General features: G+C 46.0%; 1 protein-coding gene across 9 annotated transcripts in view; it reads left to right on the top strand.

The window, feature by feature from the left end:
* Positions 1-16,744, top strand: part of GDPD5 (glycerophosphodiester phosphodiesterase domain containing 5) — a 309,687-nt gene that overhangs the window by 289,262 nt on the left and 3,681 nt on the right. For 8 of the 9 annotated variants that reach the window (XM_025202057.1, XM_025202055.1, XM_025202053.1 and 5 more), the window contains 2 exons: positions 4,249-4,331; positions 14,064-14,176. In XM_025202057.1, coding sequence (XP_025057842.1) covers positions 4,249-4,331; positions 14,064-14,176 — 196 coding nt within the window. Of the gene's footprint in view, positions 1-4,248; positions 4,332-14,063; positions 14,177-16,228; positions 16,340-16,744 lie in introns of all 9 variants that reach the window. The other variant, XR_003093654.1, reaches the window with a different exon arrangement.

The following is a 16,744-nucleotide window of genomic DNA, read 5'->3' as shown; positions in this document are numbered from 1 at the left end:
CTGCTGCCAAGATGTGACACACGGGTTTGTGAGGTGTGACTCCGTTCTCTTCCAATTATGTAGGTGTGCTTTTCCATTTCAAACTAGGCATTTTTCTGTGTTTTGCCGTGAAATAATGACAGTTTCCCACCCCCCCCCCACCCCTGTATAAATAGCACTAGTAATAACCAAGAGTAGACTCTGATAGGACAAGGTTTGCAAAGTCTGGGTAGGAGTTCAATTTCTAAATCTCCTTTGGGGATGGATTTGGTAGCCGTGTTGGTCTGAGACCAAAAGAAATGCAACAATCTAGGACTCTTGGTTCAGAGATGAGACCTTTTATCGCAGAAAAAGATATATTTTTTGCAATTTCTTAGTTGGTCTCATAAAAGGGTTCATCTCTGAACCACGACTTCTAGTTTTTTGCATTTCTAAATCTCCGTTGCGCTTTTTCAACATTTTCCTGAAGGAGAAGAACCAAGTGTGAATTCCCCTGTTCAACACAAGATTGAAGCAACATGAAGTTCGTTTGCTGTGCGGTGATCTCATGAATGGGACGCATCTATTGTTAAATTAAAAATATGCTTTCTAAGGGAGGCTTGCTAATGTATTCCTTATAGCAAGCTTTCCATCATAAATCAACCGGTGAGAGCTTGCTAATCGCTGGGCAGGTCTCAAACCATATGAGCTCAATTATATGTCTGTGCAGAACAGTTGTGTTCACTGACCCATTCTCCTTTCCCAGCAATGCTGTGTATTAACTGTTGAGGGAAGATTTCTGTTAATGTGTTTGCAGCACACCAGGGAACTCTTAAAGTATGTGTATTGACAAATCTAGCTCTCCTGGTTTTTTGGGTTTTTTTAAATGTATTTCCTGTAATGGATTCCATATTTTCAAACCAGCAGAGATGGATTCCTTTAATGTCAAGGAAATCACGTATATATCTTGCGTGTGTGTGTAAATGAAACCTCCTATGAATGATAGACCCGTTTGGAAAATAAAATGTCTCTTCCCTGGTATTGTGATCTTTGTGTTTTGAACTATTGGAAATTGTACATTTTGGTAGAGAAAGTTCCAAAAACTGTAGGGTTGGGGATGGCCAAATGAAAACGTGACTATTTCGATCCGATTGTTTAGTCTTGTCATGCTGACATGCGCACCTAAACCTTTTTTTTTTATTGTTAGTCTTCTTTCCAAACAATCGGAAAACTTAAATCAACTTGGTTTTTCACCATTAAATAATTCCTGTTCCGGCAAAACACTATGTTACCATACATATGCAAAACGTATGTCAGTCGTCTCTAATGATGTACGTATGCAACGTACATTTGGTTTGTATGTTTTTAATATTGTGTGTGGTTGTGTGCACGCAAGTGTAGGCGTACAAGGACCAAAACTCCACCGGACACGATGGATTTTTTGGCTTGTCCAGCTAGTTCTGCGATCCAGCTTTTCCAGTATCAACTCTAATATGTGAAGATGTTCAACCGCAGAAACGATCAGAAGCTGTTGTGTGCAGCGAGGTTGAACGAAGGTTGCTGATAGAAGCATAGTTTAGCTTAGCTCTTCCCATATAAACCTACCATTGGTTTAACGCAGCTTTTTACATTACATTTACTATTCTTAGAACCAATACAATTATTTGTACTTATTAGTGTTAAAATGTGTATGGCCCAATGTGCCTCTAGATTTGCGTGTGGATTCAGGACCTGAGTTAAAGGATTAAGCTAGGAAAAGGTTGGAAGCATCTGAAAACAGTTTTTCTTTGGGGGCAGGCTGGAAGAGAGGTACATGAGCTTACACTGCTGGCTGTATCTTTCCCATAAGTGCACTCTGAGCATGATTAAAAGTGACTTTTGAAATCATTGAAATGCTTTTAAAGGTAGGTACTGTTTACCTGGCAAAGCCCTTAATCCCCCATTCAGGAAAGTACTTTCTTTAACCTTGGCACTGGCCATGAAGGGACCTACTCCCATGCTCAATCAGATCAGTTGGTATAAAAGAGGGGTCAACATCCTCTTAAAGCTATGGGGTGCTGCTTCTAACCTGGCTGTCACTCCACTGGTTGCCAGTTTTGGGGGGGGTTCTTTCCTTTTCTTTCTGCCCCAGATCCAATCACTTTGTGGTCCCAATCTGGTCTGCAGCTCATAGCTTGCAAACCCTGGTGTAGACGATCCATTATACTCTATGAAGCGATGACGGTTTACACTAGTTTATAATCTGCCCCTTAAAGAAGTAAGCATGGGCCTCAATGGGGTTATGCTGAGGAAAAGGTTGGAAAGTATTGGCCTAAGTACTGTGCTGAATTGGGGCCTTCCACCTCGATTGGTATGGTATGCTGGGCAAGTTTCAGACTTGAGATCTGTCTGTTCTAGACGTGATTACAAATGTTAATCTGGTTAGGACGTTACATGCATGCATGTGTGTCTGTTTGTGTGTGTCTTAATATCCCATTTGCTAACATTATCCACAGGAGTTGTATAAATAAAAACTCCTGTGGGTAATGTGTGTGTGTGTGTGCATGCGTGCATGTCCACATAGGTATCTTGTATAAATAAAAACTTCTGTGGTTAATATATGTGTGTGTGTGTGTGTGTGTGTGTGTGTGCGTGCATGTCCACATATGTATCGACATAGATCTCTATACAATCTCAATATCCCATTTACTCAGATTATACACAGGAGTTTACGTTTCATATAATTTCATATGTAAAATAAAAACTGTGGGTAATATCATATGATATAATACAAAAACTCCTGTGTATTATTTGATCAATATATAATATGGATTATGGAGATTATATATAGATAGGGATCTAGGTAGATGCATATGTAGACATGCGTGCGTGTATGTGCACACACACAAACACACTCACACTCTCACTCAGACTTGGATTTGAAACCTTATCTAGAACAAAGCTGTATAAAACGCCTGTGGGTAATTTTAGCGGATGGATGTATATCTCATTTACTCAAATTATCCACAGGAGTTTAAACGCCCCTGCAAGGTTGGGACAAGACATGGGAACTTTCTGTCCAAAATACGACTCCTTCAGAAAACTGTAATAATGTGGAAAGACAGGGATAGAATGGACACTGCTTTCCCTGGATGCCAGGGATGTCCCCTGCATGGGGACACTGCAGATTTTGATTTGACAAAATATTTTTTTACCAGGTTTCTTTAAAAGCCAAGAGCAAATTGGGCCTCTTGACCTGGGATTCAGAGCACTATTATGCAGAAGTACCATATCTTCTTGCATACAGTTCACACACTTTCCACTCAAAAAGGTTGCTGGAAAGTGGAGCTTGCATCATATGCAAGGAAATATGGTAAGAGCAATGCGAAAGTAGTGTTCGCACAATCCACAGTGAGCAGACTCAGCTCCCTCAATATTGGTAGTTAGTTAGTTAGTTACTAGGGATGTGTGAAATTTCACCCGCCGTTTTGTTTCGACAGTTTCGACCAATTTGGAGGTTGAAACGGCAAAATTGAAACAAAACAAAGGCCCTCGAAATAGCCTCGGAACAAAATGAGGCTGGTAAAACGTTGCAAAAGTCAAAACATTTTGACCATAGGCTGGGGATGGGAAGTCAGTCCAGCTGGGCTGACTTCCCATCCCCAGTGCAAGATCTGATAGGGGACGGGAGGCAGCCCAGCTGGGCTGCTTCCTCCACGCTAGATTGCGCCAGGGGTGGGAGGCAGCCCAGCTGGGCTGCTTTCCCATTCCCCCCGCTAGATCGTGCCGGGGGCGGGGGGCGGCCCGGCTGGGGCCTGCTTCTGCCCCCAGAGTGATCTAGCGGTGGGGATGGGAAGTCAGCCCAACTGGTCTGACTCCCCATCCCCAGCGAAATTCGAAACAGCGTTGAAACAGTCTTTCTGTTTCAACAGAATGGAACGGAACAGCTGTTTCAACTCGAAATGAAGTTCAATATGAAACACTGTTCCGTCGAACTGTCGAAACTCAAGGCAAAACGGAACGGTGCCGTTTCGCGCAGCCCTGTTAGTTACTACAAGGAAGGATCTTTTTTCCTTCATTTTGGCTTTCCAAAATAAGGTGTGCATTTTATTCTGGGGTGTATTGTATGTGAGAAAATATGGCAACTACAGAGGTGGAGGAGATAGGTGTGGTCCAGTTAGGCAATGTGTATAGATGTTGTGAGGTTTCGTGGGGTTTTTTTGATCCTCATTTAATATATTGTACAATCTCTAGCATGTTGCATAAACCAGAAGGTATAATATGCGCTTATTTTATTTTTTTGTCTTTCAGCCTCCAGACGAGTACTGTCTAATATGGATAACATCTGATATCATTTCATTTACCATAATTGTAGGAGTTTTTATATTCCAGAAGTAAGTAAAATTGTTACAGGTCAGCTTTCATGTATTTGTGGTGCGTGCGCTCAGTTTAAGATTGTGGGCTAGAGATGAGAAAAGCACAGTATTCGCAAAATGCTTGGTTTTAGGACACTGGTCATTTGTGGAGTTTTTTTTTTAAAAAGAATTTCTCTTCCTTCCTCCTTCAGCATTCAGTTGAGTGATGTTACTATAAGGGTATGAAGATGCTTAAGAAGAGTAAGGAGTCCTGAAAAACAGCGGTGATAATATGGCTTTTGCTTGGGGCACCTAGAAAAGGGACCATCAATGCTTTGGGGAAATAAATGCAAATAAGTTTTATTTTGGAAGAAGAGAAAGAAGGTTTGGCAGAAAGTTTGAAATTGTTGCGACCTAACTGCTCACACAGCAGTTTTTGCACTAGTTAGTTTGAGTGGGGTTTCCTCAATTTTCTCTGAAGAAGAGAGGGGAGGATGACATTGAGTAATGACGCTTCTCTGAAGATAGCATAGCAATGGTTGCTTGTGATGTCTTGGTCTGAGGGGCAAACATCCTCATTAATCATCAAAACCAACAAAGAATATAATTCAGTACTTCCATATGCTCCTAGGGTTCAGATTTAATTTTTTGGCAGGTTGCAGGTAAATCGGCAGTGACGTGACTTCCTAATAACTGTTCCAGGGGAATCTCTCTAGAATACGTTTTTGGGTTGTGTTTGTGACAGCATTACCAAGCTGCTCTCCTTCTGGTTGAGCTATGGCATCTCTCCTGAAATTTGCCTTTCCTCCCAAGAGAGATGTTTTATGGCCAGCTATGACAGTGTTTTTACCCTTTTTAAGAACTTGAACTCAGAAATAACTGGAGAGAATTGCAGCATCCTCCTAGAGAAATGTGAAGCTTTGTCCACTTCTCTTCTCTTCTGGTTTTTTTGTTTTTTTTTAACTTTGTAACTGCCTCTTGCTTTGGCACATTTAAAGCACCATGGGCCCAGGTACTGACTGGCGTGCAATTTCCTCCTTCATTGGTTCACAAATGTCTGAGCCTTAGGCCCAGCAGTGTCACATGAAACATCCGCTTCAGCTTCATGAGCTAGCAATTTCGCTGTCACGTTGCCCTGACTCATTTGCTTTGCAGCTAATTCCCCAAGTGTGGATAATTTCCTTGGTATTTTTGTAATGAGTTACAATAGAGTGCAGCTGCTGAGACCATCACTTACTGATTGGATTCCCTGCCAGATGCTAGACCTGTTGTACCTATTCCGCTGTCTGCAATTTTGCCATCCTCTGAATCTGGCAACCAACTTCCATGCCTTGTATCAATTCAAAGTAACAAAGTTATGCCAGCAACGAGTTTGGTCTGTTGACTTCAATATGGTGGCAGAAGTACAACTGATAAAGTACTGGGTTTGATATCTCCACATAACACTAAGCACTTTTCCAATAATGTAATTAAATGAAACCAAAAATCAATCTGCAAAGTGATTCCATTTTGGGTATACTTTAGACCTAAAGAGCTGAGTCTTTGAGGCCAGAAAGAATCCTTTATAGTCAACATAGTCCAAGCCAGAGAGGAATTTCATCCGGGATAAACTTAAGCAAATAATTCAAGTAAAACCCTTAACCCAAGAATAATGCCAAATAGGGAAACATGCTGACTGCTCTGGATGGACGATGGACATATGTCTTGCTCTTCATATCAGGAGTGTAATTTCAAGGCAATAGTGACAGTCATTTGATTGTCTGTCTTTAATTCAGTTTTTCAGCATTTTCTCTGAATCCCGTCTACACGTGCAGGGAGCCTGGTCCAATGCACTGGTAATCCAGTGCATTAGAGCAGACCCGATTAATTGAGTCTGCTGGAGCACGGAAATCAGTGCACTCTGGCAGCCTTCCATGTCATGTGTATCAGCGTCCCTGTGCGTCCCCGCGCTGAAAATATGGTGGCGAGGCACTTTTACATAAAACATGTTCGATGAGCTTTAGTTCAAAGTGCCCCACTGTCATTTTTTCAGTGTGGGGACACATGGGGACACTGACGCATGTGACGTGCAGGCACTTTTAATTAGCACGGCTAACTAATTAAAGCACCCAGCGCCACGTCCCAGAGCATGTGTAAAAATGCTCTAAAAGTCTGCATGTTAAATGAAGAAGCTTTCAAATTTGTTAATCCGTGTGAGCTACATGTCTACAAATGGGTTCATTTAGGCTTTTAACCCAGACTGCTGAGATCCCAGGGAGATGGGATTAGCTTCCAGAAACAGGACTCTACAATATCTAGATTTCCCCATGGATTTTTTTTCTCTGAATCTTCACATAGATTTAACTGCTTTAAATTTGGGAGTATATTGATGAAAAGAAGAAAGGAGAATGTCAGGAGTGGAAATGGATGGGAAGGGAATGGAAAGACTGTAGCAACAGGGGAGGAAAAAAGGTTTTGAGGGAGTGGTAGAAATGTTCTGTGTACAGCTTCTAGTGTACAGCTGCCATCCCAAGAAGCAGGTGGAGGTGAACAGAGCAGATGAACTAAGGGGATGTGGATAGGGCAGGGGTAGGCAAAATACAGCCCGCAGGCCAGATCTGGCCCACCAGGACATTTTACCTGGCCCGCACGGCCCCTACAAAATTTAGAAAATTAATATTTATCTGCTCCTGGCTGCCTGTCAAAGCTGACAGGAGCCAGGGGCAGTAGGACCTAGGGGGAGCTGGCAGCAGGACACAGCAGCCCAGCCCCGCCCCACCCCCAGGCATTTCCCTGCCTGTGCACTGCTCCAGCACTACATGGCTCCTGGCTGCATTGCTGGATTGTAGGAGCACAGGGCCATGCTGGTACCAGGAGCGGGGTGTTGTGTGTAGGGAGTGTGTGTCTGTTCATAGGATGAGTCCCACACGCACAACCCACCATACACATACACCCCCGGTTGCACTGCCATACACTCCTGTACCCATACCCTCCTCACATACTCCCGCCACCCTCCCCCCACACACATCACCCCCACGGACCCCATACCCATCCACACCTCACACATCCACACACACACCCACATTTGCCCTCACCTCACACCCACACCCCCCACACCTATCCACCCCCACAGACACACCCACACCCTCCCCCACACCCCACATACCCACAGCCCCTCACAAACCTATATGCACCCCCCAATAAACAAGAGTAAAACTTCATTTAAAGCTATTATATAATCCCCTCTGTGTACACTACACAAACGCATGTAAACCAGGACAAAAAATATTTAAAAAAATCAAATTAATGAATGTTTTAGAGGTTCTCTTTTTAGAACATAATTTAGTATTTTACTGGTTCCAAGATGGCAAAGCCCCTTGCTGAAAGGAGTACTTCTGGGGGCAAGGGGAGAGACTTTGGGTGGCAAAGGTCAGGGGCTAGGGGGCGGGGTTGCCAATCACAAGATGTCGACCAGGGGGTGGGGCACCTGTCAAGGGGCGGGACTACCCACGTGGCCCTTGACAGCTTGCCAAAACACGGTAAGCGGCCCTCCGCCTGAAATAATCGCCTGCCCCTGGGATAGGGCAAGAAAGGCATTAAAGGAACAGTGTGCAGCAAATCCCTGGGCCATCTGAATGTGAGGGTAAGAAGTGCTAAGACCTCGCTCCTGGTCTCAGAAGTACTTTTCGTGGCTGGAGGACTAGTTCAAAGTTGGTGGAAGTTGGGGAGGACTCCAGTGACACCCACTCTTACTTGAGTCTGAACTTGGATTCACTTCCTGGCCTACAAAGTGACAGAGCCCGCAGGGCAGAAGTACAGCTCCTGTGAGCCGTCTAGGCTCGCAGGGTCAATCAGTAAGTGGTGAGCTTGCACAGATTGCACGCTTATGGCACGGCACCAAATTGCACTCCAGGAAACAGCGCCAGGGATTCCACTTGCCATCACTGAAGTGAAGGATTTGCCCGTAGGGCCATTTTACGGGGACCTAAGAGCATCGCTTCCTTGCCGTTCCCTGCCTCATGGAAGCGTTGGTGCCGCATTTGGGACGTTCAGAAACCACCTGAATCATCCCGCGTGTCTGCTGAAATGATTCAGCTCCTGGGAAGGCAGGCTCAAAACCTGATGCTTGCCACGTTCCTGCGAGTCTCGCTGGGCCAAATGCATCCTCTTCCTTTGTGTAAGGATGAGGGCGCGGGTCGGAACGGAGCCACAGCGTAGGTGTTGCTCGCTCCACCCCTCCGCATGGCTTCCTTCGGTTCCCCGGTGGCAGCTCAGGGTTACTCGTGCTGTGACGAGACGCTGAGTGTTGGTGGCCCGGCTGGAGGGGAAATGCCGGCGGTGGTGACTTTTCTAACTGATCTTTTTTGCCTTCTTGCCTTGTTTAATTTCTTTACTGCTCTGACTGTTATGCATGTTCCTCCTCTTTCTCTCTCTTTCTCTGCTGCATTCTGGCATCTCACAGCTATCACATGATCAGGTAATTCTGGTGCTTTCCTCCTCCTCCTCCTCTTTCCATCCCACCCTCCTCTTTTTCTTTCTGCTAAGGCTTCACTGCAGAGAGATAATACAGGGAACACCGTGAAATGGTGCTTCATATCCCCCAACTCCACAAACAACCATGGCTACCATGGTGAAAGTCCGAATAGTAACTTAGAAGTCGCGACCACAAGGCCAAGTCCAGCTGGCTCTTCTAAAGACACTGATACTCTTCTCTAATGGTCCAAGCCGCTGCTATTTAAATTGTCTCTAAAATCCTGTAGTGTCTTATAATTGGGGAGCTCCCAATGAACACAGTGCTTTCCAACTGGAAAGTATCCTATTGTAAAATAACTCCTCATGTAGGTTATGTTTCCCCCAGGCTGAACTGCTCTATTTATTCCCTTCCAAATTAGCAAATGCAACTTTTTCCACTTTGGATCCACTGCTGAAGTTAGTTAATCCTCACTGCAAAATGAATTTCCCTGAGGCTGAACTTGAAAAGTGAGGAGAAGCCTTGTGGGGTACACAGGAGGTTTGTCTACACAGACCCTCGGGGAAGCTAACATGCCTTAAACTGAGGGGTGAAGTTGAGGCACGTATGTCTAAAGCAGGTTAAACCCCCACGTGAGTGATTTTGTATGGAGGTGAACTTTTAGCTCGTTAGTGAGGATTAAGCTCTACTCAGACGTTTGTTCCAGAATGGAGAGCCCGTCTGGAGTCTGACGCACTTTAATTTATGCCCATTGACTTCACACCTTTAGCCCCCTATGAAAGTTGGCTGAGAGTTGTGTGTCTCCATTAAAACCACATAACCGGGGGTCTGTAGTTACTCTGGATTTCCACACGTGTATCCAGGATCACGGGCTGGCTCGCTGGTGTGTTTTGCCGGCACTGTAAGTAATGCAAAGTCTCTGCTTTCTGAGATGAAACTTGGCATCATTATTTTCCCCAGATGGGCAAAGTACTGTGCTCACTTCTCATTATTTTCTTGGCAGTGGAAATACATTAGCAGGGCTAGCGGCTTCAAAGAATTGGCCACCAGCTCTTGAGGGGTCCTGAGTTTGGATCAGCACAAAACTCTCCGGGGGCGACTCCACCCAAATCCAGGACGTTGCACCGTATGACACTATAAATTAGATGCGAATCCAGATGGAGGGCCAATGGACCCAAGGGTCCCTAAACTCTGCCCTTGTATTGTTTTCATGGGCTATTTCTGTATTCCTTGACATCTGTATTCTTTCTGCAGTCAAGCCTTCATTCCTACTTATTTCTACATTTGAACGGAAGTCTTCATGTGTAATCTTCTCCATGCCTTTAGCTTTGAGCAGCAAGATTTGTATGACAGAGAAATGGCCTGCCCTGTGCCTGCTGTTCTGTTTCCCTTCCCTCGCATTGCAGGGCTTTCTGCCTGTAAGTACTGCCCCAGCCAGGGGAGGACTAAGCTCTGCTCTTTATGCAGTACTGCCTTGTACTCGGTACCTTGCTGGTTTTACCACTGTGTTGGTTTGTGTCCTCTGCTGGGGGCATTAAAACACAGGTGGGTCTTCCCTCTTCTCTCTCCTGCTTTGGGTGAGGGGACCGGAGAGAAGCCCCAGACAAAAACTCCAGCTGGTAGGAGCAGCCGCAGAAGGGATCGAAGCCAGGCCTTTTGGAAAACTCTGTTGCTACTGGATTTTCCCTGCCCTGCGCTGCTCAACTCTTTGTTGCCTGTCAGTCTTGTCACCCCACTTTCATCCCACACCTGTCCCGCTACCCTTCCTTTCTTCCTTTTTTATTCCATGTAGGTTATGCCTCCCGACTAATCCTCACCCCGCAAAATGCTCCCCCCTCCTCCCACTTTCCCAACTTGTTAAATTTAACATCGGTCGCTTCGTATGTTCTGCGCTCACCCCTTCCCGTGTGTTTGTGGTCTGTTTAGAGTGTAAGCTCTTTGGAGGAGAAGACACTATTTCATACAATGCCTAAAACATTGGGGGCCTGTTCTTGGTAGGCCTTTAGGCAATACCGTAAAAAAGTGCAACTCATCATCAGGATAGCCCAGGCGAGCTGTGGAGGGGTGTGAAACGCTTTCTCTGGGATTCTTGGCAGACAGCGTTTGAGATTCCCTATGCCTGAAGAAGGGTGACTGCGCCCAAAAGGTTGCTAAGAACTTTTTTCCAACTACTCAGTTGGTCTAATAAAAGATATCACATCTACTCAATGAACCCGGCCTGCTGACATCCTTAGACCAACATGGCTACAGCCAAAAACTCTGGGATTTTTGGAGGTTTTGGATTCCCATGAATAGTGAAAGCCCCTTGCTCAGCATGTCATCTGGAACTGAGATCAGAGTAATTATTGCTAAGACTCAATGCAAACCTACCTAAGCAAAAATGCTGGGATTTCTTTCGGTTTTTGTTTTTTTTTTTTAAGATAACTTGGATTTGTAGGAATTAACATATTCTTTCTTTGCCTTCTGTAACATTTAAACACGTCCTTTGCAACACTGGTTTTATAATAGGTCAGAATTGGAGTCAGATCAAACTTGCTCATACAACCCGATGGCCAGGTTTGGAGTCAAGAAGGAAATTCTCCTCCCAGGTTAGATGGGTGGAGAGAAAACTTCACGGGCTGTGGCTGCACGGAGGTTGAGAGGCTCCTGCCTTTTGACTAGAAAGTTAAGGCCCCTCCAGGCCTTTAATGCAGGGGGTCCCAAACTGTGGATTCCTGCGGGTGTGCAAGACCTATCTGGGGGGTATGTGGGAGAAATTGTGTAACGGTGGATTTAGTTTCCATTATAATAATAATAATTGGCATTTAAGAGGCTAAAAAATAAAACATATACTGGTAGGGGCACACAGGCAGCTGGTAAATTTGCAAGCGGGTATGCAATAAGAAAAGGTTTGGGAACCTCTGCTGTAGTGGATTGGACACCGATGGCATAAAGCCGTTCCTTCCAGGTCAGTGAACAGCCGTGCTCGAACCCGTGAGCAAGGAAGGTGGCACTCCTGAGGCTATTGTTGGTGGACAATGTTCAGCTCCAGCCTGACTCGACCTTCTCTTGCCTCATCCATGTCGCTCCTCTGTGTGCCTTTGTCCCATCCATCCAATATAGCTTCGTCCATCACACGCTTCTCCCCGCTTCCTTGTAAGGAGTTGTCTCCTTCATCTAAAGCCTGGTCAACCCTCATTGTACCATATGTTATAAAGAAACACCAACGTGTGTAGGGACTCCCTGGAGTCCCTGTGAGCCAGATTTCTACCTAACTGGTCCCTAAACCTTTGGCGTGTGTTTAATGTGCTGTGCCTGACTCCCCTGAAGAGCCTCAGCAGCTTGCGGGAAGTACTAAATGCCTCCTCCCAAGCTCTTCCAGTAAGTATGCAGTACCACTGGTTTCCCTTGATGGTCCGCTGGGTGGCACCAGACACTTGGAAATGCACCAAGCGTCTTCCCAAACCTGATTCTCTGCCCTGCTCCTGTTATTTGGTAGAAGAGTCATGCAAAGTTACTGATATTTCAAATTACCATGTAAAAAAAGGGGAAGGGGGGACTGGCTGAGAGCTAAAAGGTAAACCATTATATACCTCCTCCTTACTAGCAAAATTTGGGGTGCTGATCGGTGGGAATTATAGCCACTTGTCCAAGAGCACCATTTCAACTTACAGATAGGGTGTGGAAGGTGAAAGTGTCACTTTGCTAAGCTCCCCTATATCTGGATTTCTGCCCTGAGTATTAGCTCGGCAGCTGGCTTGTTAGAAACACTGGCAAGATGTTTGCTACAGGAAAGGCTGTTGGACGTAAATGCTGGTTCTAGAGAGGGGTATAATAGAAAAGGAAGTTTTGCTCCAAATAGCATCACCCTTCCCGGTCCAGCAGGCGCTTGAATGAGAAATAGCAGGAAAAAGTTACAGCTTGCAAGCCTCGCAGAGGATTCAGCTTGGATCAAGGCCCCATTGTGCAAGGCGCTGTATGTGCTTGTTGCAGAAGACAAGCCAAAGGACAGTACGGGAAGCACGAATGGAAAGGCGGATGAAGGTCAATGTGAGGTCTGACACTAGAAACCTGGTTTCCTGCTGCTGGGATGGTGCCATCGACTGCCCCACGTAGGTCGAGTCAAATGCTTCAACCTTGATAGGGATGACGGATCCAGTAGCTCTGAGATGTCATTATTCAACCTTTAAAGGGACTGTCCCAGCCTGAAAAACCCACACAACTAAAAGAAAAAAAAACCTGTGCCAGCATTAATATTGATCCCTTAGGATTGTTCTCAAACTGCTCCTCAGATCCCTGCCAGTCCTTCAGCCCGTGGTAGGTGAGCTGCAGAGCTTTTCTGTGGTTTTCACTGACTTGTTAACAAGGCTGCATGGTGTTTGCAAGGGATTTTGAGGGGTGACAGTGGCCTGTGAGGCCCCTTCCCCTCCACCCCCCACATTTGAGAACCACTGCTTTAAATTATTAAGCAATTTCCTCCCCCGCTTCTCCGACATACTTTTCACGATGCTATTTACATTTACTCTGGATACTGCAAACAGACCTAGATGTTTTATCATTCGTGCTTCAGTTCCCTGGCTGGTTCCTGCCGGTCACCCAATGTGGCAGAAACTTCAGAGGAATGTTTAAAATGTTTAATTTCACTAGTTTTATTTATTCCACCTTATCCGGCAGCCTCCCTCTGTTTCAAGCATTCATCACTCACGGGACTGAATCGCAGCAGTTCCTGCTGTCTTATTCATCCCTACATCTCAGACCTTCTCTTCCACGTTGCATATGATTCACAAAGACATTGAGTTACGAGAGCAGGGTTTTTTTCAACAAGGATTGCAAGCTTGGGAAGGGACACAGATCCTTATTGTCACAAGGCATAACTCTGATTAACAAGGTTTTCCCGGGGACAAGTGGCTCTGCAACTACACTTTGGGTTTTCTTGCTTCTGTCTTTGAAGCAGCTGGAACTGATGCCTCGTTGAGGTGTTTCTCTGATCTGTTTGGGAATATTTGTTACTGTTGGGCACTTTAATCCTGTAACATGTCTGTATAAATACAACACAGAGAAAAGGCGACGGTAGCCTTGCAGAAATGGTGTCAACTTTTTTTTTCTTTCTTTTTTTTGCATCTGATCGCTTTGTTCCCATCAGAGGAGCAGGAGCCAACTTGTTCCAACTCAGCAACCTAAATTTAGGCACCTTATTAGGCATGGAAACCAATTACCTCTAGTTGCACCAAACCTTATTGTATCTATGGGGTGAGGTGGCCTGTGTGTTTGTCAGAGGCTGGTGGCTTAGGAAGTGTTTTCCATTTGGGGATGGTCCTTTACATCTCTCTCTTCTGTTGCAGATGGCGGCTAGGAAGCATACGGACCTATAACCCCGAGCAAATCATGCTCAGTGCTGCTGTTCGCAGGTCCAGTCGGGATGTCAAAATCATGAAGGAGAAACTGATCTTTTCTGGTACGTTCGTTGGAGGGAGAAAGCCCAGAAGGTCGGGAAATAAAGCGAGGGCAAGGCGGACAAGTTTTGCTCCTCTGTTGCTCATAGTTAGACCAGGGAGCTTTTTGATCCGGGCCCTCTCTGGTGCCAAATGGTGCACCACATGCACCTGTTGTCCTGGATAATCGTGGCAATAGTGCTTCAATGTAAGCTGACATCTCAGTGGTGCATCATCTAACCTGGCTGAAGAGGACAGCTGGGAGCAGGGGAAGAATGGACAACTCTTCTGAACTGGTCCTGAGCTTTGACTGCAGACTTGCTGGGATCCGGAGACCACAAACAATCCAAGTCATCTCTCAGGCACCTGCCACATGTTGCACTTAAGACACGATTAACTGCTTAACCATGTCTGAAGTTGACCCAGCTATACAGTAAAGCAATTAAGCCACAAAGTTAGTCCACAAAAAAATGTGAAATAACTTTGTGGCTGGTTCCTGTCATTAATTGAACATGTGGCCCGGTGCACCCCCATGGCCCCAGATGTGGGAGGCACCAGGTGCTCTAGGGACTGAGAGGCCCTTTACATGATGGAGCCTGCAAGCAATAGGCTGTCCCAGCCACAGGAGCTCACCATTTGCCCCCACAGATGGGAACCCTGGATCAGCTGACGGGGCTCCCAGCTGCAGGAGCTTGCTACTTGCTGGTGCAAAGGGAACTCAGGATCATGATCCCAGGCTTTCCCTGCACTGGTAATACGGCATGATGGGATTTGATGCTCAATCCCACCATCATGCCTCCTGCCACACACTTGTGAAATGGTAGGAAGTGCAGTTGTGTGAACTGTGCATGAGATCCTGTCGTGCCTTTACTTGCACATCTGGCAGGGGCCTTTGGTCTGATCTGGAGCATGCCACCAGGAAGAAAACAAGCCTGTAGTTCTACCTTATGCATGACCACAGCAATGCATGTGGCTGTCAGGCTCACAGGATTTGGACAATAGGGAAGCACAACAATATTCTGTTGGAAACAGCAGGGAACTCGGGGTGCAGGTCCTTAGCAGATGTAATTCAGCATAGCATCTATTCGGGCAATGCTCGGCCAACTTGACCCTTGGGGTTCCCCTGACCCCCAGTTATCTTCCCTGCTTGGTGCAGGGGGCTGGATCTGATAATCTTCCGAGGTCCCTTCCAAGCCTTACAATCTATGAAGCTATGAAACGTCTCATGGGGCAAAGCAAAGAGATTTCAAGCGTCTACCAAACTGCTAGGTTTCCTGCCTTTGTTAGTATTCTAGTTGCTTTAGCCATAGATCAGGCCCCCCTGAGCTGGCTGCTGCATGAATGAAGAACTAAACGATTGTCCTTGCTGTAATGGCAGAGAAAGACCAATGCGGGAACTCAGGCTGACAACTCTATGGCAGAGGTCAGCAGGACCGGCAACGGTTTCAGGACCCCAGCAGCTAAATTCTTGCCAAGCGTCCTTGTGGGCAGCGCAGCAAAGGGTGGGATTGAGGAGAGATTTGAAGGGAGGGTATTCGACTGGAAACTTTAGTACTCCCATGAGTTGCCCAGTTGGTGTTGCTTTATAGTGAGATCACAGAGTGGAGGGTGCCAGAGTAGCCATGTTCAGTAGGAGCTTGTGATGGTGCAGAGCTGGGGAGGTGGGGAAGAGAAAGAAGTAAGCATGAAGCTGTGGACTGGACTGGACTCTTGCTAGGGCTATGTCTGCCAAGCAAGGTGAAGGCATCTCTGGTTGCAAGCGAGTGCAGGTAAGAATAGCCGGGAAGATGCTTTTGCATTTGCTAGCAGCCACAGTACGTTCCTAGGGGCCTGGGAGAGTGCGTGCTGTGGTCCCTAGCATATGTGAAAGCTTTCCTTTTGCCCTGTAGGGTCTGCCTGATGCCCCCACCTTGAAGGCGGGTGCTCTCTGCCATGCCGATAGTCACGGGATTCATGACCTAATGGATCTCTCTCCCTCGCTAAGCATCTTTTCCCCTCGCTAACTTGTTTGAGAATCTGAGCCGATTGCCTCTTTCAACCTTGCTTCATGTGAGGCTCTTTGCACTGTCTTGCAGGTTCTACCGTCTGAAGTCTGCCTGATTCACTGACAAAATTTCTTGTTGGCTTTTTTTTTTTTCTTTTATCTTTTTTTTTTTTTTTTTCCAAAAGACTCTAGTCGTTACAAGGTAAAACTGCAGAGAGCTGAAAAGCACGGGTCACTGGTTGGCACCAGTATGGGTGAAGGCTTCTGTGGGAACTGTAGGCATCATGGGTCTGCGGGCTACTAACTGCTTAGGGCACGCTGGTTTTTCCTTCCTCTAAAAACCTTTCCGGCTGATGCATATGGCTTCTAGCAGGGGGCGTACTTACCACACCACTGTCCGCTTGGTAAGGAAACAGGGTTTGTGCTAAGGGAAGACTTTTAGCTTTGAAAGATCCAAGCTGATGCATTTACATTCTTCCAAATTGTGTGGATAATCTCTCCTTGCGCAAAGGACATGCATACTAACATCTGTGCTCCTGGGAGATGACTAAATTATGGGGCTAATTATGCTCTCCCATTCAGTGGTGCAAATGAATCCCGTGGACTC

The sequence above is a fragment of the Alligator sinensis genome, unplaced genomic scaffold (assembly GCF_000455745.1).
Source record: "Alligator sinensis unplaced genomic scaffold, ASM45574v1 scaffold1008_1, whole genome shotgun sequence".
Taxonomy (NCBI): domain Eukaryota; kingdom Metazoa; phylum Chordata; order Crocodylia; family Alligatoridae; genus Alligator; species Alligator sinensis.
This window is presented reverse-complemented; position numbering and strand designations above follow the sequence as displayed.